The 26,622-nt window shown below is 37.2% G+C and overlaps 1 protein-coding gene across 8 annotated transcripts in view; it reads right to left on the reverse strand.

Annotated features, from left to right (window-relative positions):
- The window catches only part of RRAGB (Ras related GTP binding B), a 51,018-nt gene extending 34,073 nt beyond the window's left edge, over positions 1-16,945 (reverse strand). Inside the window, exons 1-5 of one of the 8 annotated variants that reach the window (XR_010940102.1) lie at positions 16,130-16,822; positions 15,274-15,307; positions 12,135-12,234; positions 7,697-7,780; positions 5,707-5,773 (exon numbers count right to left, since the gene is read on the reverse strand). Coding sequence is in view for 7 of the 8 variants with exons in the window: in XM_067724338.1 (XP_067580439.1) it covers positions 5,707-5,773; positions 7,697-7,780; positions 12,135-12,234; positions 15,274-15,307; positions 16,130-16,221 (377 nt within the window). In the remaining variant the exon portion in view is untranslated. The other 7 variants (XM_067724345.1, XM_067724344.1, XM_067724343.1 and 4 more) reach the window with 7 other exon arrangements.
- Between the last annotated feature and the right edge of the window lie 9,677 nt (positions 16,946-26,622).

Consider the following 26,622-nt stretch of genomic DNA (forward strand, 5'->3'; position numbering starts at 1 on the left):
AACATAGCAGAAGGAAAGAAATCATAAAGATCCGATCACAAATAAATGAAAAAGAAATGAAGGAAATGACAGCAAAGATCAATAAAACTAAAAGCTGGTTCTTTGAGAAGATAAACAAAATAGATAAACCATTAGCCAGATTACCAAGGAAAAAATGGGAGAAGACTCAAATCAACAGAATTAGAAATGAAAAAGGAGAAGTAACAACTGACACTGCAGAAATACAAAGGATCATGAGAGATTACTTCAAGCAACTATAGGCCAATAAAATGGACTACCTGGAAGAAATGGACAAATTCTTAGAAATGCAGAACCTTCTGAGACTGAACCAGGAAGAAATAGAAAATACGAACAGACCAATCACAAGCACTGAAACTGAAAGTGTGATTAAAAATCTTCCAAGAAACAAAAGTCCAGGACCAGATGGCTTCTCAAGTGAATTCTATCAAATATTTAGAGAAGAGCTAAAACCTACCCTTCTCAAACGCTTCCAAAATACAGCAGAGGGAGGAACACTCCCAAATTCATTGTACGAGGCCACCATCACCCTGATACCAAAACCAGACAAAGATGTCACAAAAAAGGAAAACTACAGGCCAATATCACTGATGAACATACATGCAAAAATCCTCAACAACATACTGGCAAATAGAATCAAACAGCACATTAAAAGGAACATACACCATGATCAAGTGGGGTTTATCCCAGGAATGCAAGGATTCTTCAATATATGCAAATCAATCAATGTGATAAACCATATTAACAAATTGAAGGAGAAAAACCATATGATCATCCAACAGAGGCAGAGAAAGCTTTTGACAAAATTCAACACTCATTTATGATAAAAACCCTGTAGAAAGTAGGCATAGAGGTAACTTTCCTCAACATAATAAAGGCCATATATGACAAACCCACAGCCAACAGCGTCCTCAATGGTGAAAAACTGAAACCATTTCCACTAAGATCAGGAACAAGACACGGTTGCCCACTCTCACCACTCTTATTCAACATAGTTTTGGAAGTTTTAGCCACAGCAATCAGAGAAGAAAAAGAAATAAAAGAATCCAAATCGGAAAAGAAGAAGTAAAACTGTCACTGTTTGCAGATGACATGATACTATATATAGAGAATCCTAAAGGCTACCAGAAACCTACTAGAGCTAATCAATGAATTTGGTAAAGTAGTAGGATACAAAATTAATGCACAGAAATCTCTTCCATTCCTATACACTAATGATGAAAAATCTGAAAGTGAAATTAAGAAAACACTCCCATTTACCACTGCAACAAAAAGAATAAAATATCTAGGAATAAACCTACCTAAAGAGACAAAAGACCTGTATGCAGAAAATTATAAGACACTGATGAAAGAAATTAAAGGTGATACAAATAGATGGAGAGATATACCATGTTCCTGGATTGGAAGAACCAACATTGTGAAAATGACTCTACTACCCAAAGCAATCTACAGATTCCATGCAATCCATATCAAACTACTAGTGGCATTTTTCACTGAACTACAACAAAGAATTTCACAGTTTATATGGAAACACAAAAGACCCCGAATACCCAAAGCAATCTTGGGAAAGAAAAATGGAACTGGAGGAATCAGGCTCCTGGACTTCAGACTATACTACAAAGCTACAGTAATCAAAACAGTATGGTACTGGCACAAATAGAGAAATATAGTTCAGTGGAACAGGATAGAAAGCCCAGAGAAAACTCCACACACATATGGTCACCATATCTTTGATAAAGGAGGCAAGAATATACAGTGGAGAAAATACAGTCTCTTCAGTAAGTGGTGCTGGGAAAACTGGACAGCTACATGTAAAAGAATGAAATTAGAATACTCCCTAACACTATACACAAAAATAAACTCAAAATGGATTAAAGACCTAAATATAAGGCCAGATGCTATAAAACTCTTAGAGGAAAACATAGGCAGAACAATCTATGATATAAATCACATCAAGATGCTTTTGACCCATCTCCTAGCGAAATGGAAATAAAAAAAAATAAACAAATGGGACCTAATGAAACTTAAAAGCTTTTGCACAGCAAAGGAAACCATAAACAAGACCAAAAGACAACCCTCAGAATGTGAGAAAATTTTTGCAAATGAAGCAACTGAAAAAGGATTAATCTCCAGCTCATACACCTCAATATCAAAAATCAAACAACCCAATCCAGAAATGGACAGAAGACCTAAACAGACATTTCTCCAAAGAAGATATACAGATTGCCAACAAACACATGAAAGAATGCTCAACATCATTAATCATTAGAGAAATGCAAATCAAAACTACAATGAGATATCATCTAACGCCAGTCAGAATGGCTATCATCAAAAAATCTAGAAACAATAAATGCTGGAGAGGGTGTGGAGAAAAGGGAACACTCTTGTACTGTTGGTGGGAATGTAAATTGGTACAGCCAATATGGAGAACAGTATGGAGGTTACTTAAAAAACTAAAAATAGAACTACCATATGACCCAGCGATCTCACTACTGGGCATATACCCTGAGAAAACCATAATTCCAAAAGAGTCATGTAACAAAATGTTCACTGCAGTTCTATTTACAATAGCCAGGACATAGAAGCAACCTAAGTGTCCATCGACAGATGAATGGATAAAGAAGATGTGGCACATATATACAATGGAATATTACTCAGCCATAAAAAGAAACAAAATTGAGTTATTTGTAGTGAGGTGGACTGACCTAGATTCTGTCATACAGAGTGAAGTAAGTCAGAAAGAGAAAAACAAATACTGTATACTAACACATATATATGGAATCTAAGGGGAAAAAATGGTCATGAAGAACCTAGGGGCAAGACAGGAATAGAGACACAGACCTACCAGAGAATGGACTTGAGGATATGGGGAGGAGAAAGGGCAAGCTGGGACAAAGTGAAAGAGTGGCATGGACATATATACACTACCAAATATAAATCAGATAGCTAGTGGGAAGCAGCCGCATAGCACAGGGAGATCAGCTCAGTCTTTGTGACCACCAAGAGGGGTGGGATAGGGAGAGTGGGAGGGAGGGTCGCAAGAGGGAAGAGATATGCGGACATATGTATAACTGATTCACTGTGTTATAAAGCAGAAACTGACACATCATTGTAAAGCAATTATATTCTAATAAAGATATTAAAAAATGTACATTAGTAAGTGAAAGAAGCCAATATGGGGATTTCCCTGTGGTCCACTGGTTAAGACTCCATGCTTCCAATGCAGCAGACATGGGTTCAATCCATGGTCAGAGAACTAAGATCCCACATGCTGCGTGGTGCAGCCAAAAAGAAAATAAGGAAAAAAAAAAAGACGCCAATATGAAAAGGCTACACACTGTGTGATTCCAACTTTATGACATTCTGAAAAGTTAAAACTATGGAGATTTTAAGAAGATTAATGGTTGCCATGAGTTAGGGTGGAGGGAGGGATGCATAGGCAGAGCACATATGATTTTTAGGGCAGTGAAACTACTGTGTATGATACTATGATGGTGGATTCATGTCATTACATATTTGTCCAAACACATAGAATGTGCAATACCAAGAATGAACCCTAATGTAAACTATAGACTTTGGGTAATAATCATGTGTCAATGTAGGCTCATCACTTGTAACAAATGTATCACTCTGATGGGGAATGTTAATAATGGGAGAGGCTATGCACGTGTGGAGACAGGGGGTAATGGGAAATATCTATACTTTTTTTTCAATTTTGTTGTGAATCCAAAACTGCTCTAAAGAAGTAAAGTACTGTACTAGGAAAAAAAAAAGATGTGGTATCTATATACAATGTACTACTACTCAGCCATAAAAACAATGAAAACTTGCCATTTGCAACAACATGGATGGATCTTGAGGGTATTATGCTAAGTGAAATAAGTCAGATGGACAAAGACAAATACCATATGATTTCACCCATGATATAAAAAAACAAACAAACAATAAATAAAATAAAACAAAAACAAACCCATAGATACAGAGAACAGAGTAGTGGTTACCAGAGGGAAAGGGGCAGCGGGGAGGGAAGAAAGGGTAAAGGTGGTCAACTGTATGCTGATGAATGGATAGAAACTAAATTTTTGGTTGTGAGCATGCTGTAAAATATACAGAAGTAGAAATATAATGTTGTACACATGAAACTTATGTTATAAACCAATGTTACCTCAACAAAAGTTAAATCTTAAAAACTAGACAAAAATAAAACAACTAAATAAATAAAGGAAAGAAAAAAGATTATATTTACTTTGAAGGTTTTTGTCATAGCCACCAAATACTGTGTATGTTAATCTACTATGGTGTAACTTTCAATGCTTTGCTCACTGTGTGGTACGTGGTAGGTGATCAATAGATGTTTGCTGAATGAGTGTTGAATAGATTTCTAGAAAACCAGAATAATCAGTGAACTGGGGTGGGGGTTTCTGGTGAATTTAATTTTCTACATTTCTGAAGGCTATCCTGAAAATCTATAGATTTTCTTTCCTACAGGAAAGAATCTAGCATGAAACCTGGCATATAGCATGCTCTCAATAAACAGCAGTTCTTTTAAAAAAAATCATGAACCTAGCTTCTAGTCCTATACTTTGGTATTAAGTAGCTGTGCCTTATCTGTAAAAATGACAATAACGTTAGTGCCTAAAAGCAAAGGACTTGAACTAATCTCTTGACACAGATTACAGAATTGGAAGCAATGATACTGAGGAAGGATTTACATGGAGAAAGCTACTTGGGTGTTATCCATCTGCTAGCAATAAGGAAGTCATTTTCTTATTTGTTATTCTTTCAACAAATATTCATTGAGCACCTACTCCATGGCTGGCTCTATACGAGGAGCTGGGAGACACTGAGCTAATTATAACATTCATTTATTTTGTAGGTACTCTTGAGATTATATACATACATATATATATATATATATATATGTATATAATGTATATATTATATACACACACATATATATAATCTTAATCATCAAAACCACCATACGAGTTGGTACTATCATTATTCCTATTGTACAGATGAAGAAACTGTAGCTCAGAGAGTTTAAATGATCTATCCAAGATAACACAGCTAACAGAGCTGAGATACAAACCCCAATCTAACTCCATAGCTTAGGCTCCTAACCACTGTGCACTACATATTGCTGCTTCAGTACAGAGATGCAAGGGAGCACCATATGCACAGTGAATGTGTATTTATGATAGGATATTCTGGAAGTGTCCTGGACATGAGAGGAAAAACTGTCTCCTATTCCTCCAACAGTGGGAAACTCAGCTGGAGAACTGAGGTCCAATCAACAGTGCTTAGACTGCCTGGAGATAATTACTGAAATAACAAAGAATGAGGCAGTATGGCGTGATGGCTAAGAGCTCAGGACTGATGTTAGGCCACCTGAGATAGAAACCTAATTTCTTCACCAGAAAAAGAGAAGAATGTTCGATCCCATACTACAGATACCTAGATACAGCTTGTGTGAGTGCTGCTTAAACATGTCACATACAGAGGGCATTTTCACAATGACATGAAAGTCAGAGATCTTTATTTAATCAAGTGCCAATTCTGAAGTAATTGCTATCTAATGTAGCTATTACAAATGATAGTTACTTTAATGTATTCTCTGTGCTGATTATACTACATGCCATGATTATTGACATTTGCCTCATGAAGAATTAAGCAGATGGTACTTACCCACCACAGTCCCACAGGTTCAATACCAGGTTTCCCAGAAATCGAACATGAGAATGTTCTACATCAACTGGAAGACAAACATGACAAATCTAGTAATTGTAGCATGCGCGATGAAACTCAAAATAAGCAACGTGCTAACCCATGAAATTTAGAAGGACCAAAGTGGAGTGAAATGCTCAAAGCTACAACAAGAAGGTGATTTTCAGCTTAGTGGTGTGGTTTAGTGGCAAGGTGGGCACCTAAACTACCCTGAGCTACAGAACTGGCTCTCACGTAAGTCGTTTTACTTTTTAGTTGTTTTAGTGCTTAGAGCAGAAACAATCTCCAATTATAATACTGTTAAAATTTCAACATGTAAGACAGAGACATATACCATTTAATAGCTCTTTTCTGACCCATAAACACCCCCCACAAAAAATTTAAAAATTAGAAAAAGACAACAAAAACCAAATACAAAACAAACATAAAACATAACCAAACTTGCTCCCTCTATTGATTTCCTATTTTGGTTAATGACCCTACCATTTTCCCATTTTGAGGGGGTCATTTTTGACTCCTCTGTCCACATTCAATTCATTGCTATTCCTTTGCAATCTCTCTCAATTCCACTCTTTGTTTTACAACCTGCTACTAACATTAAGGAAGGCCCTTACCTTCGCAAGCCTATACAACTACAGTAGCTCCATAATTACCTCCCACCAGGAAGCCTTACTCACTTTACTTCATCCTATAGGCTACTGCAAGATTCATCTTCTTAACACTACTTTGAACATGTCACTCCCCATTCAAAAAACTTTCAATGGCTCCTCCATACCTACACGTGGGGCATTCAAGGTCCTTCAGAATTTGGCTTCCAATCTACCTTTATGTTCCCCAATGATTCACATTAACGAAGCCTTTCGCTCCAGTCCAATTTGGTTTATTCATAGTCCTCCCAAACCCCTCTACCACCCCAACCTCCAACATACCTTACATCAGGGGTCGCAAACTTGCTAATAGGAGCCAGGCCGGTAAACGTACAAGAATGAAGTTGATCATGTATGGAGAGTAAATATCCACCCAAGGGGACGATGGAGTGGGTAGCAGTTACACAGCTCTAGCTCATTTGCCATGCAGGAACGTGGGCTCAGGATTAACAGATCTTTAAATTTTTCAATAGTAGTAGGAAATCCAGATTTTTTATGGAAACTTTTACATATTGATAACTAATTCCAATTTTTCTAAAACATTACATAGGCCAAACAAAACACATCTACAGGCCTTATCCAGCATACGGGCTGCCTGTTTGCGACCTCTGCCTTACACCTCCCTCCCCACCCTTTACTTTGCCTACTGTGTCCATCTGCCTAGAAAGTCCTCCCCACCTTTCTTCCAAAGTCAGATTCATCTTCTACGACCCAGCTTAAATCCCACCTCCTCTAAAAGCCCTACCTGGCCACCCCCACTTACCATCATCACTCCCTCTGAATTCATTTAAACATTTATTAAGCATCTACTCTCTGCCAGGCACTAAAAATCACAAGGAACAATAATGAAAATTCTTATCCTGGAAATTTCTCAAAGTCTAGCAATTATCATCTTTACAATTTATGTAACAGTTAAACATCACACAGTGGTGTTTCTTCTACGACTACCTTGCAGCTGTTGCTTAAATTGACTGCTATCTAACTTTTGTGCAATTTTATCTTCTCATAAACTAGAGCATAAGCAGAAAAGCATTACTTAAAAAAAACATGGACATTGGAGTCAAACAGTTCTTAGTTCAAATACCAGCTCTACCTCTCTGTGTGACCTTGGGTAAGTCACTTAACCTCTGAGTATTAGTTTCCTCTTCTGTTAAAAAAAAGGTGGGAGGCATACTATTGACCTCACATTACTGTGAGGATTACAGGAATTATTATACATCAAGTGCCTGGCACGTAGTAGGTGCTCAAACTACTTCCCTTCTCCCCTTTACTTCCCCCTCCTTGGAAAAGGAATCATATCTTACATGTCTTTGTATTTCCAACAGAGTCTACGAGAGAGTAGGTGCTCAAACTGCTATTAATTTGAAGACTATGTAAACGGTCTAGTACTAAAAAAAAATGGAAAGAAGTGCTACTGAGAAAGGGAAAGACAATAATAAAAGAAGTGACAGGATTCAGCGACTGTTTAGATATGGAGCACATGGGATAGAAATCTGGTTTCTACTCCCATATCATAGAAATTGCTCTCATCAAGTGACCAATGGCCCCATTACCAAATCCAATGGACTTTTTAGTCCTTGTCTTACTTTCTGCAGCATGACACTGTTGACTACTCTCTTCTCAAAAAATTCTCTTCTCCTGGCCTCTGAGAGCATTACCTATAACCTCTCTGGCAGGTCCTCTTTCACAGGCTCCTATTCTTCTTTCTGTCCCTTAAATGCTGGAGTTATTCAGGATTCCATCTTTGGCCACCTACTCTTCTCTCTATGTATTCTTTCCGCCAGGCAAGCTAATCAATTCATATCATCTCATTTACCATTTGGATACTGATAATCCATAAACATGTATCTATAATACAGATTTCTCTCTTCCCTTTCTGAATCATATACTGGACATCTTTACTTGCATAAACCACAAGTATCCCAAACTCAGTGTATCCAAATATAACTCATCATCTGCCCATTCTTCCCACAAAATCTATTCCTCTTTCAGTCCTCCTTAACTCAGTGAATTTAACCAGATGCCTAAGCCAAACACTAAGTTTCATCCTTGAGTCCAGTCTTTCCCCCATCATTCCCCCCAAACCTACCAGCAAGTCATATTGACTCTACCTTTTAAATATCCCAAATCCATTTACTTTTCACCACATCCACTATTACCACCCTAACCCAAGTTAAGCCCCTATAATCTCTTACCTGGTCTACTAAAAACAGTTCCCTAATCTGTCAATCTGTTTCTTCCCTTGCCTCCCTCCAAACTATCCTCTATATTACAGGTATAATGATCTCTCCACAGTGCAGATTTTATTTCATTCTTTAAAAAGAAAAAAAAAAATAACATGTCTCTGTCTATATATTACTGTATATACCCAGAAAACATAAGGCCAAAAGGATAACCTCAAATTACTAATGGTGGTTGTCCCTAGGAAGTAGGCCTGAGAATGAGGGACAGAGTAGACTTTCTACACTTCTGCAATGTTTGAATCTTTCACAAGTATTACTTTTCTAATTAAAATTGAAAATTAAAAATATTGAAATCTGACCATATTACTTTTCTGTTTGAAACTCTCTAAGGGTTGCCTTCTACCCTCAGTTTAAACAACCTGACTTGGCTTACAGGGCATTTTATGATCTAACCCCCAATTTCTGCCTCCCTCTTTAGTCTCAGGTCTCCTGTAGGGCCCTCTGGCTCTCCTAATCTTCCTGCCCTGCTATCACAACAGCAACTGAAAAGAACCAAGAATAGAGCTTTGGGAAATCACATACACTTACGGGGCAGAAAGAAGAAAATATTCATTTTTTTAAAAGGAAGGGATGGTTAAAGATAAAGGAATAAAACCAGGGTAATAAAGCATTAAATAAAAGCCAAGGGATCAGAGAATTTTGAGAAGGCAGGAAATCTTGGAGCCGTCAACAGTGTTTGAGACTAAAATACTTCATAATCACATTTTTATCGACAAGTTTACTATTCCAACAAACACATTTTAACAGCCCCCTGATAAATGAATACCACCATTCTGTATCCTTACTTCAAATTTCAAAACACAGTACACTCTAAGTTTAACAAAATGAACCTGGACTTTTTTCAGCAATGACAAACTAGAGAAACACTAAAAGCTTCAAGGTGATATAATATTTTAGAATAAGTACTCTTTCACTACTTTTAAAGAAAATCAGCAACTTCACAAAAATAGTAAGTAAAAATCAATACACTATATGTATTTTTAATTAGTCTATAAGTTTAGCAAGTAGAACCAAGACCTTTCTTCAGCAATGACAAACTAGCTAGTGATACACTAAAGCATCAGGCCAACATAATATTTTGAAGTATACTTTTATCACCTTTAAGAAATACAGCACTTGCTAACAAAGTATTATTGATAAAGGTCCACTTGAGATATTCTTAAGGTCAAGAGCCTTGTCCCATCCACAGGAGGCTCCAGAAAAACACTTGTTAAAACAAATGGCCTGCTTCATGTACAGGGTTCATATAATTTGCAACATTCTGTTCAGAACTTTTTAACAAATCTGCTAGATTATTTCAAAACTATTAAATAGCTTGACTAGCTCTGAAATTTGGGTTTTAAGACTATTCACCAGACTTAGGTAGTCAATCCACTCTGCTGATTAGCTAAAAACAAAAATATTAATTGGACTAGAAAAAAGTACATCAATGAAATGTGCAGAATTTAAAACATAAACAGAAAGAAGTCTGCCAGGAATTGTGGCTGTAGAACAATGAATAAAGCAGGAGCATAGATTGACATTCTAGCTCTAACACTTATGAGTTGCGTGACCTTAACTTCTAAGTCATACTTTCTTCACCTATTAAAATGAAGTTAATATGAGAACTAAAGTAAATAAAACACCATACAATAAACATTAGCTTCCTCTGATCTACTGAAACCATGTGATTATTAGGTCTAGATATTAAACTTGGAAAAATAGAAAAAAATTAAAATACAAAACAGGGAGAAGTTTGGACAGGTACTTTCTAGAAGGAAGTCTCTTGAGGCACAACAGGCCATAGGACCCTGTCCTGACCAAAATTTTTGATAAATGACTTAGATGAAAACTAGATGAGATGCTTATCAAGTGTACAAACTGCACAAAGCTAGGAAGGATAGCTAACATATCAAATGAGAGAATAAGTAGCTAAAATGAAAATAGGATCCAACCCCTTTTCTATGGATAAGGAAACTGAGGCCCAGTGAGATAGTAACTTGTTCTGGAATTAAGTTAACCTTTCATGGGCTAAAACAATCAAAACTGAACAACTTAATAGAGATAAGCATTTATTCTTAGGTTCAAAATATTAACTTCACAAGAATCAGAAGGAGGATATGTTGTTTTAATAAAAATATATGTGAAAAGGAATTTTCTTTTTTTTAGTATGACTCAGTATGATGAAGGCTGCTCCACAGTAGAGTAGGGGCTAGACTGTGCTAACAGTAGTGTGATGCCTATAGAACAAGAGATGTAACAGTCCTACTCTGCTCTGATTAGACCACATCTTCATTTAAGTCTCGTCACTAAAAAAATATAGACATATTCTAACAAGTCCTTAAAAATGCTTCAAAATGATGTCAAACGAGGAATAGATGAAGGAGCTGGAGATATTTAACTTAAGGAAGATAAGATTTGGGAGGCAAGGAATGGCTAGGATAGATTGAGACATTAATCATACTAAAATATTTGCATAGGCTCAAGAGAACAGAAAGGGTACCAGCTGACAATAATAAATGGAAATAGATTCAGGGCTCTAAGAAATAACTTTCTAATCATTAAAGCTTCCCTAATTATGAGTCTATTCTACACTCCAAGCACGTTAAGAACAGAAATGAGGTTCCCTTCTCTTTTGTATCCTAGGTTCTGGAACATAGGGTGTTTTAAAAATGTTTGTTGTTCTTGAAACCAGAGATACCTTATGAAGTAGTGGGTGGCTTGTCCCTAAAAGTGTCCAAGATGCTAGCAACCCAGATCAGGAAAATTTGAAAGCCAGGTAGGGCAATGGTTTCATCACCTAGAGGCCAAGGACCAAGGAAGAATCCAGAAATCCTTAGGTGCTACAAAATGAAAAGGCGTTATAGCCTAAAGACTGAAAGGGTCTCCCAGGAGCATAGATCCACTGAACTGGCAGCCATGGCAGCCCAACTAGCCTATACTAAGAAACCAGATTTAACATTCAAACCATAAAGGGCAAGGAAACATTTCTCAAGTCAAAGCTGTAACTCCAAAGAAAACATCTATATGTATCCAGGAAGAGAAGTAGCAGAGTACAGATCTGGGTAACCTCCCTCTGACAGCCTCCCAAACCCAACAATTTACCTTTTAATGAAGACTAGGACTACTGCTTTATAAAATCTTAGATTTTAATGTTATGCTTGTTAATGCCTATAAATTAATTTCTGTTTATATAATAACTGTTAAAAACAAACACCCTCCCCCTTCTAAAAAGTGAACAAACAAAAGGACCCCTATGCTTGTTGAGAAAGAGCAGGATAAAAACGAAGTTGGACAAGGTTATCCCATTTGGTAAGCAACCTAGAAAGGAAAGAACCTCCCCAAGAGAGCAAGCAGTAGTAACCAGAATTAGGTTACATCCTTCTGAGAAGGAATGAAAAAAAAGGAAACATGCTCAAAAACAAATCTGTCAATCTCTGCATCCCCAAGTTACTGCAACCAAGTGTATTATGCGAATTATTAAGATCACCTGACTTTACAATAAGATAAAACATCTTACTTGTTGCACCAAGGCGACGTGTGTCTCTTGCAATATAATTTGCAAAGATAATAGACCTCATGCTGGTCTTACCAGACCCACTTTTACCCATCAACAGCACCTAAGGACAAAATGGAAAAAAAGAAAGGAAAGAAGTCAGCGATCAAGAGCAAATCAAGTCTAAAGGGATCTATTTCTCTCTTGCACTTGGTGTTTCACTGAAGTGACAGTACTAATAACATAGAGTGGATACTTATAACTGACTAGTTCTCTGACCCGTGGTGAATGCAGAGGTACCGAGAATTCCAGAGGCCAGCCACTTGCCTGTCATGAGTCACACATTCTCTTGGTGATAGAATCACAGTGAATTTATTATGCTATTAATATATACTATCATGCATTCAGTACTATGTTAGCAAAATATCAACTTGAGAGGAACTCTCATAATGTAATGTTTTATGCACTGAACTATCTGGCAGGGTATTTCAGTATAACTGAAAGCTCTTTCTCCTCCTCAGGATCAACCTGACCACCTCTGCCCTTAATTTCATCCCTTTTACTTACCTTCATGATTTTGTTCCATTAATTACTCTTTTCTTTTCAAGAGCATCCCATTGCCTACAGGATCAAGTCTTTAAACTACATATAAGACCCTCCTTGATCTGGCTTATCTACTCCTCTGCCCTCATCTTCTGACGCTCCTAGCCTGGAATTTGTCGAGTCCAGCCATACTGAACTGAACTGCTTGTAGTCCCTTTGATTGCTCCAGGTCTTTTTTCATGCTGAACTCTCTGCCAGTAACTTTCCACTCCCTTTTCTTCCTTCAGCTAAGCTCCACTTACCCTTCAAGTCTTGGTTCAGTAATCGTCTCAAGAACTTCTCTGATCCCAATGCCCTAGGCTGGCTTAGATGTATTTCACCTCTGTCTTCCCATGACACTCTTATGACACTGCTAAGACCATAATGCACTGCAGTTTTCCAATTTGTTTTTTGGTCTCTCACAAGACTCTGAGCGCCTGAATGGCAGGGAAAATCCCCTTTGAGTTTTCAGTGCCTAACATATAACAGATGCTCAAAATATGTTCATCAAAAGAATGAGCAAGCTATCAAAACAAAGATATAAAACAAGCAATTTTTTAACAATGGAAAGGGTGAAGGTAAACACCTTCTTGTCAATGACAGCATTTAACGAAGACAGAAAAACACCTATCAAAGATGCTGTAGATTCTTGCACTAGGGGGGAAATTGGGTGAGGTAACTTTTTTTTTTTTTTTTGGTGAGGTAACTTTTAAGAGTCTTTTCTAACTCAAAATTTATGAAATATAATTCCAATTACCTTGATTTTCAAATGAGAGGATACATGTTCTAACTTCAATTCCAAGACATTTTATAAAAATTTCTAATTACAAATATAGGGAGTATTAATAAAAGGGTACTGCACTCAGGCTTAATCTATTTAGCTAGATAACTTTATCTCACTAAGGAAACGTTACTGAGGAGATAGTCTAAAGTTGTTAGAGAAACCTTTTGCTTTTATTCTTTATCATTTACAAATTTCTGGTATTTTTAGGCATCCTTGTTGATAGTAACTTTAGACCGGCTCATCAAGAACATTTCCTTAGCAAACTGAAGTTACATAACTGACTTATTAGATAAAGTTAAGGCTAAATACAGTGTATTTCTTTTTTTTGTTAATTGAAGTATAGTTGATTTACAATATTGTGTTAGTTTCAGGTATACAGCACAGTGATTCATTCTTTTTGCAGATTATATTCCATTATAGGTTATTACAAGATATTGGATATAATTGCCTGTGCTATACAGTAAATCTTTGTTGCTTATGTATTTTGTGTATAGTAGTTTGTGTCTGTTACTCTCATACCTCTAATTTGTCTCTCTCCCCTTTGTAACCACTAGTTTGTTTTCTATGTCTGTGAGTCTGTTTCTATTGTGTATATAGATTCATGTGTATTATTTTTTAGATTCCATATATAAGTGATATCATATAGCATTTGTCTTTCTCTGACTTGACCAAGCATAACATTCTCTAGGTCCATCCATATTGCTGCAAATGGCAATATTTCATTCTTTTTTATGAGCTTTTGTTGTTTAAGAAATCTTACTTTAATAGCTTATGAAAGACTTATCAAGGCTAACTGTATTAAGTACTAATCTAAGTGCTCTACCTGCATTTGCTTGTTTAAAAACTTCATAATAATTCTATGAGACAGGTAACCATATTATCACCATTTTATAAATGGAGAAACTGAAAGCCCAAAAGATTCAGAAACTTACTCTAGAACTGTGCCCTTATCGATTCTTCTTAAACCCCAAGGTGAGGCACAGTACCATAAGAGCACAAGGGAAGGAGTGTTCAATTCCATTTGGAGAACTCACATGAAACCTAATAGTGATAACATTTGAGTTGGGTTCAACATAAATGTGCAAGCAGAGGCCTGTGTAGTGTGTGTGTATGGCTTGCACAAAATGCAAATTAATTTTTAAACTTGGAGAAAAACAGATTCTGCATGGCTATGATAGGGTGCAAAGGTATGGCTGATGGTTTAGTCAGGAATAGATTTTTTTTTTAACATCTTTATTGGGGTATAATTGCTTTACAATGGTGTGTTAGTTTCTGCTTTATAACAAAGTGAATCAGTCATACATAAACATATGTTCCCATATGTCTTCCCTCTTGCGTCTCCCTCCCTCCCACCCTCCCTATCCCACCCCTCCAGGCTGTCACAAAGCACAGAGCCAATATCCCTGTGCCATGCGGCTGCTTCCCGCTAGCTATCTACGTTACTACGTTTGTTAGTGTGTATATGCCCATGACTCTCTCTCGCCCTGTCACAGCTCACCCTTCCCCCTCCCAGGAATAGATTTTTAAAGGGCATTCTATGAGATGAAATCTTTTGGATTGTATTCTATGGGCTTCAGGAAGTTACAAAAAGTTCTTAAGTATGTGAATGACTTACTTAGATTTCTATATTAGAAAAATTAAATCTGATAGCAAAGAAGGGGACAAGAGTCAGGGAGAACATGTAGAAGGTTCCTACAACAGTCAAGGAAAGATGGCAGATATGACCACAAATATGCTTCCTGAACAGTAACTTCTTACCTTTACCTTCATGTTTTTGATGTACCTAACATGTCTTACCTTTTTCTTCATGGCTGTATTTGGTAGCACCCACCTGCAGATATAAACCAAAAGACAGAGTTTCCATGATCCAGTTGCCTTAGAAATTGGAATTAACGTAGAGGTGCAAAAGAGCACATTTAGTACAACAGCTGAGTACAGCTGTGTGGGGGACCTCAGTTAGGTAGAGGCCCTCATTTTCCTAAATTATAAAACTGGGTTTATGCTCCCTCTCGCCTAATTATGTGCTCAGGAAATAGCTCCTAGGAAGATTTATTTAGGAATATAAATGAGCCATTAAAATTCAAGATTCAATTTTTTACCTCCTTAAAAAATTTATCAAAGCAATATTTACAAATGCTTTAATAAATCAAACAATATTGTCATATTTGAATATCCTGTTTTTCAAAGTCAGCATATTTCTAAAAATCTTAAGTCCTTCAGCTGTCCTTCCAAGTATTTTACTCATCACAGGCACAAAGTATATAAATTCTCAAATTCAGGTATAAACTGGCACAGAAAGCACTCTCGAGCCACTGATCTCTGCCCAGGAAAAGCCAACCCTCTTCCTAGTCTTCTTATTGTCAACATGATGACATAAAATCTCCTTTATTGACAATTCAAAGCAATTCAGAACTGCCTCCTCAATTAGAACACTTGCCCCTCCCCAGAGTGATATCAGGCCTGTCCTAAGGATTGTTTCTCCCCAGTTAGCAACCAGACCTCTTACTAGTTTATCCAATCACCAAAAGCAACCTTATTGGTAAATCGAAAGAATTTATCATAGGTAGGGTATTCTAATTCACAATACTCTCTTCAGTTAGAACGTCCCCCCTGCCCCCTCCCTTCCAGGTTTGACTTAATACCCTTCACCCACCCAAGCGATCCTTCCGGTTCCCCTATGGGAGGATCCATTCTCGTCCCCAGATTCTCTTTCTCCATCTTTTTCTCAGAGTCAGATTCTTCCATTGTGCAACAAGTCCTTTCCAGTCCCTTCTAAATCCGCAGTACTCTCTCTCTTTTTTTTTTCCTGTTCACCCCCTCAGCCGCCTATTCTCCTTGCCTGCGGCCCTTAGGCCTGCTCTAGTCTTGCCTCCACCTTTGTCCACTGGGGGGCTGCTTTCCCCACCGTTACCTTTACCGCCTCGAACTTGGCCTCAAGGCACCGCCGAGCTGGCAAGCTCAACGGCTAAGTGATTCGGTGATGCAAAGGGAGAGATGGAGGATGAGAAGGAAAGAGGGATGGGTGGGGGGTTCGTTTCGAGTTTGGGCCTCAGGCCCCAAGGTCTCGAAACCCAAAGGGGACTTCACCCGAAAAGAGGTGGGGACGAGGAAGGCGGAGGTGGCATAAAGAACAGACCCGTGCCGTAGGCACTAAGCGATGAATGCCTCAGTCGGCTCGTTTTTCCCGAGCCTGGCCGCCCGGGAGAGTCCGCCGGAGGTTGCGGTGGCTACGACCTAACCACCCACCCTTCACGAGCGCAGGTACCTCACCGCAGCCACCCTACTGCAGGCCAGGGTCACGTGGACACCTGCCGTAAACCCGGAGCTTGTCACGTGACTGCCGCTTCCCTAGGGGCGGGTGGGCTGAGAAGAATACCATAGAGATTGCGCGGAGAAAGAGCGCCGCCTGTCTACGTCACGTGGCCCGGGCTCTTAACAAAGCCACAGGCTTGGTAGGGCGCTGCCAGCTTGAAGGGGCATTCATTGTAGGCCACCTGGCGCCACGCCCCGCCTGCCGCGGGGAATTAAAGGAGCCGGTTGCAATTTTAGTGCCTCAAAGCTGGCCTTTTTTTTTTTTTTTCTAACTGCTATTTCATTCACCCTTAACGTTTTTCAGTGGGGAAGGCCTAGCATTGTCTTTTTTTCTCCCTGTTTTTTAAATCTTTGTTTTCCTGGTTTTGTTATTAGCCCCGTCCTTGTAACTGAGCTTGTAATTAAATGAGTTAATATATCCAAAGTGATTACAACTGTGTCTTTCACGTAGTGCTCAATAAAGGTAATTATTGCTGGAATCAGGGATTCATCAGGAAATTTAGGACTTACTTATCTCCCCACTTTAAAACTGAAAGGGAAATGAATTATCATACACCATAGTAAAAGTCAATAGACAAAATCTAGAGTTGATGATTGAAGGACTACTGGTAGGCATATACATACTGTATTTAGATACAGAGACTACAAGAAAAAACGGCTGAAGTAGTTTAAAGGGGTTGCTTCTGGAGAGGGGCAGGAGATAGGAAGTGAGGGGACTGTTGCTTTTCATCTTATTATCTTTTGTGATATATATATATATTTAAACCACATATATATATTTATATATTTATGTATTTAAACCACATGTACATATTCCTTGAAAAGAAAGGAAAGAAGGACTGGAGGGAGAGAAGGAAGGAAAGTAGGAAGGAAAGGGAAACTGGACAAAAATGGGGTGCTGTCTTGCCCCCAGACGTCCCCATTTACCCTCCTATATGATCCTTTCTTACCACAACTGATATGCCTCAAGAAAAATTCATTGTATTCTGACCATGATACCTTAGCCCTATCACTTGCTAAATCTTCTTCCTCCTCTCTACCACCCGATGCCAAACCAGCTCCTGTTCTAATTTTTCCTGTGTAGTGAAAGACCCTGAGTCCCAAACCAGGAAGTCATTTTATTTTTTTTTTTCTTCCCGTTTTATTGAGATGTAATTGGCACACAGCACTGTATAAGTTTAAGGTGTACAGCATAATGATTTGACTTACATACACCGTGAAATGATTATCACAATAAGTTTAGTGAACATCCTTCATCTCATATAGATACCAAATTAAAGAAATAGAAAAGAAATTTTTTCTTTTGATGAGAACTCTTAAAATTTACTCTCTTAACAACTTTCAAGTATGACAGCAGTGTCAATTATATTTATCATGTTGTACATTACATCCTTAGTACTTACTTGTCTTATAACTGGAAGTTTGTACATTTTGACAGCCTTCATCCAATTCCTCCTCCCCCCACTTCCCGCCTCGCCTGGCCTCTGTAACCACAAATCTGATCTCTTTTGCTGAGTTTGTTTGTTTAACTCATTCAACAGTGAATTTTTATATTAATGATTTTTCTACCTTAAGAACTGCATATGTACACATTATTTCTCGAAATACAAACTAAGGAGGGTACTAAAAGGAAAAATTATCTCATATTTAGTCAAAACAGAATCACTTTCAAAATTTTGAGTGTACATATGTATACTAGTACATATGCTTTCATATTCTACTTTATATTCATTTGTCACTTATTCAACAAATCTTCATTGAGTGCATATGCTAGGCACTGTGAACACAGGGATCAAGCAATGATCCCTTCTTTCAAGGAGCTTTCAGTCTAGATAGGGAAAAATAAATAAAAAGAAAATTAAACTATAGTGTGATAAGTACTGTAGGAATGGAAAAGGGGGAAAGGAGGTTTCATGAGAAACGTAAAAAATAGTTGGGAAGATTCTCGAAAATAGATGATTCCTGTGATTGGCTTCTTTGAAGAAAATATGGATCAACCATTTAAGAAAGAAAAAGGAATATTACAAGCAAAAGAAGGAGTATTTGCAAAAGCAAAGAAACATAAATTAATATGCTATTATTTAGGTGTTGCAAATAATTTAGTATTAGTAGAGCATAGTGTATAGGAATATGGTAACATATCTAGAAGTCAGGGGCCAGAAACCCACTAAATATTGTTGACATTAGATTTTAATACTGAAGGGGATAAAAAAACACAAAAAGGTTTTAAGTAGACAGCAATGATCAGATTCACATATTAAAGAGATAAATCTGCAGGAGTTTCAAGACTGGGTAAAATGGGTAAAAAGGATGATGACATCAAAGGTAGCTGCAGTGGTCTACATCAGGGGTCCCCAACCCCTGGTGCCAAAAAGGTTGGGGAACGCTGGTCTACATGGTAATAACAAGGGTCCTACTGAGGTATTACCACTGGAGATGGAGCCATGTCAACAATAGAACTGGCAGGACTCAGTAACCAATTGGAAGTCTCTGGCCTAGGGATAGAAGTATTTTATGATGACTTCAAGAGTTCTTGCTTGGTGAAGTGGTTGATGTAGGAAAAAAGAGGATGTGGGAAAGATTTATTAATTATCGTCAGATAAATGCAGTTATGGAAATTTTGAATTTGATGGGCTTACAGTTTTATCCAATCAGATCACTCTAATGAAGAGTTTAATTTGTGGATTTTATCTAAGAGGAAAGACTTAGACTGGAGATAAGCAATTTGTTATTGACAAAAATGTGTATTCTTCTATTTGGGGGGAGTTATATGTTATATATGTCCATTAGATCACCCCTTTGGATTTTTTATGAAGAAAAATATTTATATTTGCTTTGCCAATATTTTGTTTAGGATTGTGTACCTATGTTCTCAAGTAAGGATGCTTTCTTACTTTCTCTTTTTTTGTTGTTCTAGATTATCCTTATCTAATGTTATTATTAAAGTTATGTTTGCCTCATGAAGATTGAGAGATTCTTTTTCTCTCTCTGTGAGGATTATATTAAAATTGGATTATTTATTCTTGGATATTACCATCTCAGGTATTTTCTTTGTCAGAAGATGTTTAACACATTCAACTTCTCTAATGATTTTTAAGACTATTCAAATTTTATATATATACTATATATATTACATATGTGTATATATAATGTACATTATATATATATAGTTATAGGTTTTACATTTATAAAGTTTTATATATACAGTTGTCAATTTTAACATATTGCTTTAAAATGAATAAATCTATTTCATCTAAGTTCTCTAATACACAAGTATGCAATTGTCCGTAATATCCTTTTAATCTTTTTTTAATCTCTGAAATATCTATAGTTAGGTCTCTCTTCCCAACCTTCATGTGGTTTATTTCAATTAAGTCAACAATAAAATTCACAAGCCGAACCAATATACTTTTGAGAATGAAAGGAGATGCCATTACTTATACCATAACAACAGGTGTCACCCTAGAGTATCACAGCAAGATGGGACATACGGCCTCTGGGTGGATATCTAGTTAGCTTCATATTCTTGATATTTGGCAGTGACACTTGTTTTTTATCTGACCTTTCTTTTAATTTAGCCATTCTCGTGGTTGTGCCATGCAAAACGTTTTAATAAAAAATAAAATTAGGCATATCATTTAAAATTAAATATTCAATGCAATGAAAGGATGCTGTTATCCGTATTTTATAGACAGCCTGTTCTAAATACTAATTATTAAATAAGATTATATGTAACTTCTTTGTGAAAATCTATCTATATTACAATTGATAAGAAATGAATAGATAGCATTCATTGAGAATTTACTGTACATGGACCTCATGTAATCCTCATTAAAATATATGTGTCCAATATTATCTCCACTTGAAAGACAATAAAACCTGAGGCTCACAGTCACATAGTTGAGAAGTGATGGAACTATGATCCAACTTGGGTCTCTCTGAATTTTTCCAACTCAGAGTTACTATCTAGGATACTAAAAATTCCCATTAATAAGTAAATAATCATTCTATATTCAAAAAATTTTTCAAAATATAATTAGCTGTGAAACTTATCTTTTTTAATATTAAAAAAACTGCCTTTGGTTGTCTTATTAGCATTAGTGAAATAATATTCATTGAAAAATTTTAAGTTATCTATTCCATATTAAGATATACAAATGCCTAGGTATTCTTCCATTAATGTTTGAGAACTTTCAATCACTCATTCATTTAAGCTAAACCTCAGAATGAAGCACATTCTACTGACAGTGCTAAGTAAAGTTCTGACTGCTAGACATACAATGTTGAACTAAAGAGAGACATCTCCCACTTTCAAGGAGCTTTAATTGTAGAGGGAGAGCAGAAAATAATGAAGTAGGGAGAGCAGAAAATAATGAAGTAAGCCAACATATAATGAAATTTAAAGTAGTAATTAGTTCTAGAAATAAATAACATTGAAGTAGTATGAAGGCATAAAGAGTGACCAACAAGGATGTGATCATAGATCAGACCTGAATGAACCAATGGAGAAAGTCCTGTGAAATTCTGTAGCTAGCATGCCAGGCCAGGGGAATAGAATGGGCAAAGGCCTCCCCACAGGTGGAAAACAGACAAGTGCTTTCATTTTGGCATCAAGACAGTAAGCAACAAGCATGGCAGGGAATAAATTTAGAGAGGTAAGATATAAGATCCCACTCAAAATGAAATGTTAAATTTTCTGTTTTGTTTATTACTGAGAACTATGCACAATATGCTCCATGCCATCTCTGACCACTTGTTATCCTTCAAATTCATGACATTCCTGCTATCGCTGGTACTCTGGAAGAAGCAAAATATACTTGGTAGTAAGAGGCTGTATATCCTCTTCAGAACAGAAGCTGAAGGGAGATTGATAGATGCAGGATAGATAGGAGAGACACATCGCAAATTGAGGGTCGATAATAACTTTGCAGTGTGTCAATTTCTCTAGGCTAAACTATGCTCCCAAGAATTCTTTCTAGTATGTGCCTGGATGGGGAATAAAGGACAGTTCAAAAAATATTCTTTTGCAATGGTTTGAAGAATGACAGTAGCCGTGTGCGCACACGCGCACACACACACAGCTTCTCCCAGTCAAACGAATCTTCAGTTGTTGCTCTGAAGGGAGTTTTGCAGATGTAATTACCATTCCTAATCAGTTGACTTACTTACTTTATTTATTTATTTGTTGGGGTATAGTTGCTTTACAATGCTGTGTTAGTTTCTGCTGTACAGCGAAGTGAATCAGCTATATATCCCCTCTTTTTTGGATTTCCTTCCCATTTAGGTCACCACAGAACAATGAGTAGAGTTCCCTGTGCTATAAAGCAGGTTCTCATTAGTTATCAATTTTATACATAGCAGTGTATATATGTCAATCCTGATCTCCCAATTCATCCCACCCTGCCTTTCCCCCCTTGGTGTCCATATGTTTGTTCTCTACGTCTGTGTCTCTATTTCTGCTTTGCAAATAAGTTCATCTGTGCCATTTTTCTAGATTCCACACACATGCGTTAATATACGATATTTGTTTTTCTCTTTTTGACTTACTTCACTCTGTAAGACAGTCTCCAGGTCATCTACGTCTCTACAAATGACCCAATTTCATTCCTTTTAATGGCTGAGTAATATTCCATTGTATGTATGTACCACATCTTCTTTATCCATCCATCTATTAATGGACATTTAGGTTGCTGTTTTTTAAGTATAATTGACCTACAACACTATGTTAGTTTCTGTTACACAACATAGCGATGTTATTTCTATGCATTTTAAAATGATCTCCATGGGAAGTCCATACAAATCTTTGTATGTCACCATACAAAGATTTTACATAGTTATTGACTATATTCCCCACACTGTACATTTCATACCCATGACTCATTTGTTGGCAACTGGAAGTTTGTACCTCTTAATCTCCCTCACCTATCCTTCCTGATGATTACGTTTCAAAGGAATGGCTCTCAGATCCTTGAGGAAGACACTTCTGAGTTGTAGTGGATACATATTCACAGTTGTAAGCTCTTTTGAGTAAATGCTCTGAAAAAAGTATGTCAGGGTCCTGTCATCAGGCTGGACCAAACAGTAAATTCTCCTTGCAGTGCTGAGATTTCTCAAGCAGGCTTTTTAATGGGATAGGGGTTGTATCAATGGGGAATTGGGGGTCATCCTAGGGGCTTGGCAAGTCTCTTGGTGCAGGGGTTTGGACAGAGTTATGTGCTGAGACTTCTGCAGTTCTCATTAGTCCATTTTCTACAATCTCTATGCTCCTCCCTATACTTATTGTTGCTGTTTTTGTTCCAGCTGTTATAATATCTGCCCTGGATAATTGCAATAGCCTCATAAGTGATTTTCCTACATTAGCAGTTTCAAAGGAGTTTGGAGTGGGTGAAATAATCTTCATCAGTCATCTCACCCTTCAAATAGCATTCAATGTAATAATATGTGCTTGTTATGTAAAGGCAGCTTTCAATATATCCTTCAACCCCTACTAACACCAGGGTTCACCAGCCACATTGCTCCCTTAAACCACTCTTTTATAGAAAGTCACTGTCTCCCTGTTGCTAGTCTCCATTTCCTTCTCTAAACCATCACACTTTTGCCCATTCTCATTACCTCCCTCAAGTTCCATGTGTAAAAGGTGAAGAAATGGAGAAGGGATGAAGAAGAAAAGGGGAAGAAGTCAGGAGATGGGAAAAGGGAAGGAAGAGAGAAGAAAGGAGAAGAGGAAAGAGGAGGAATAGAGGTAAGAGGATGGGAGTGGAAGAAAGAGATTTGAAAAAGATTGAGGAACTAAACCAAATTAAGAGTTGATTCCAGAGAATAAATAAGACTGTTGATACAATGCATTCCTATACGGTCTAGAAGTTAAGATTCTGGTTTTCACCCAAGTATCATTGGTGCTTATTTTTACATTTTCATTAAAGAGTCTTACATAGATAGGAGATGAAGGTTACTTTTTATTTATGTCAAGTTAATTTTTAAACTTTTTATTATAGGTTCTTTTCCAAAGGTGTTGATTAAGCTCTGTGGACTTATTCATGCGTTTGTGTAACAAATATTTATTGAACAGTGCCAGGAACTGTGTTAGACACTAGAGATACAAACATCCCTTTATCTCAGGTACCACTGCCTGTCAGATGCTTATATCTAACACCTCAACTTCACTATACTCATACACACTGATACACACACATACAAACATATCAGCATTCCATCTGTCCAGATACCACCCCATATTTTTTTAACCATCCATCTCAGCAAGAAAAAGTAATATAGAGCCCCTAAGATCCAATAAGATGTGTTTCCTTTTATTCCCTAAATTCATTCTAGTCACCTTATCCTCAACCACACCCATGGGTCTCCAATTCCAAAGTGTCCCTCATAACATCCCTGCCTTTCTTCTCCTCCACCCTTCCCTTCTTCCTCTGTTCCCATACCTCGCTGTTACTGCCCAGAGTCCCATGAGCTTATTCCTACATCCTGTGGGCAGCTCTTTCTTCTGCATTCCCACTCCTTTGCTTGAAATATCAGGAAATAATCTTTCAGTTAACTAGACTTAAGTATTTGATGAATGAAAGTCTAATGGAGGGACTTCTGGTTTCCTGCCCAGCATGTAAGGAGCTTATGAGTTGCTACACAATACTAGCAACAAGTAAAAAGTTGAGCAAACTGAAAAACCAACAAGACTTCTTGGATTCATCAGAGACAATGAAGTCACAGGGCAAATTGCTTCCATTAAAATTGTAGAGAGAGATGTATGGATACAGAGAATGATAACTCTCCAGAGCAGAAACACACACAGAGACCTCTGTGGGAATTGCCACCAGGGTAGATAAACCTGAATTGTAATTGACAATTTGCTGGAGGCTCAGTGTGGACAAATCTGAAAGTTAAAAACTCCAGAACAGTCTAGTCATAGTGGGAGGCTCCACACTTTTGTGAGTTTTATCCCCAGGAGTTCTACCAAGTCCTCACAGTGAATATCTCCTGCTACTGGCAGTGGGAGAGGAAAAGTAACCATTTTGAAATAAACTAGAACTTTCTGTTCTTCTTAACAAGGCCTCTCATCAGGAGAATCTATTTTACTAGAACATAACCTACTGGAGTTTCATCAGTGCCTTGCCTACCTGAGGGAAATTTTTGAACTACTCAACTGTGAATTTAAAATAAATATGATTAATATACTAAGAGCTCTAATGGAAAAATAGATAATATGCAATAACAGATACATGATCTAAGCAAAGAGATGGAAATTTTTAATGAAGAATAAAAAAATGCTTGAGAGCAGAAGCACTGTAACAGAAATGAAGAACACCTTGTTTGCACTCATTAGTAGAGTAGACACGGCTGAGGAAAGAATCTCTTACCTGGAGGATATGTAAAAAGAAACTTCCAAAGCTGAAAAGCAAAGAGAACAATAGACTAAAAGAATAACAATAATATCCAAGGACTGTGGGATAACTACAAAAGGGGTAATATATGCATAATGGGAATATCAGAAGGAGAAGAAAAAGAGAAAGAAGTGGAAGCAATATTTGAAGCAATAACAACTAAGAATTTTTCCTAACTTCATGTCAGACACCAACTCACAAATTCAGGAAGATCAAAGAACACCAAGCAGGATAAAGGCCAAGAAAAGAAAAAAAGAAGACTACTCCTAAGTATATCATTTTAAAATTACATAAAAATCAAGGATAAAGAAAAAAATCTTGAAAGAAGCCAAACCCCCCCACACATCTTATCTGTAGAAGAGAACTGATAAGAATTACAACTCACATCTCCTCAGAAACCTGCAAGCAAGAAGAGAGTGGAGTGAAATAGTTCAAATGTTGAGAGAAAAAACCCACCAACCTAGAACTCTGTACCCTACAAAATTATTCTTCAAAATGAAGGAGAAATAAAGACTTTTGAGACAAACAAAAATCAGAGGAAATTTGTGACCAGTAGATCTGCCTTGCAAGAATTGTTAAAAGAAGATCTTCAAAGAGAAGGAAAATGATTATAGTTCAGGAACTCAGATATAGATAAAGAAGGGAAGAACATTAAAGAAAGAATAAGTGAGAATTTATTTTCATTAGGCTAACTGATTTGCTAGATAGCATTTTTTTTCAAAATAATAATAGCAGTAATATATTTGATGACTACAACATATATAAAAGAAATGAATAACAGCAATGAGGCAAAGAATGGAAGAAAAGAATTAGGAGAATGTTGTTATTATAGGGTACTTGTACTACTATACCGTGAAGTAGTATAGTGTTATTTAAAAGTGAAATTGGATTAGTTGTAAAAGTATATTGCAAAATCTAGGTCACCACTAAAATAAATTTTAAAAGAAATAAACTTCATATGCAAAGAAAGGAGAGAACATGTAATGAATTAAAACCACAAATGGCAGAAAAAGAGTGGAAAACAAAAATGGGAAAAAAGAACAAGGACAATAAGTAGAAAACAGTAAAAAGTATGGTAGATCTTAATCCTGTATATCAATAATCACTTTTCAAGTTGATGGTATAGGGCTTCCCTGGTGGCGCCGTGGTTAAGAATCCATGTGCCAATGCAGGGGACACGGGTTTGATCGCTGGTCCGGGAAGATCCCACATGCCACGGAGCAACTAAGCCTGTGCACTACAACTACTGAGCCTGTGTTCTAGAGCCCGTGAGCCACAACTACTGAGCCAGCACACCACAGCTACTGAAGCCCACATGCCTAGAGCCCCTGCTCTGCAACAAGAGAAGCCACCACAATGAGAAGCCCGAGCACCACAACAAAAAGTAGCCCCGCTCACTGCAACTAGAGAAAGCCCGCGTACAGTAATGAAGACCCAATGCAGC

This window comes from Pseudorca crassidens, chromosome X (genome assembly GCF_039906515.1).
Source record: "Pseudorca crassidens isolate mPseCra1 chromosome X, mPseCra1.hap1, whole genome shotgun sequence".
Taxonomy (NCBI): domain Eukaryota; kingdom Metazoa; phylum Chordata; class Mammalia; order Artiodactyla; family Delphinidae; genus Pseudorca; species Pseudorca crassidens.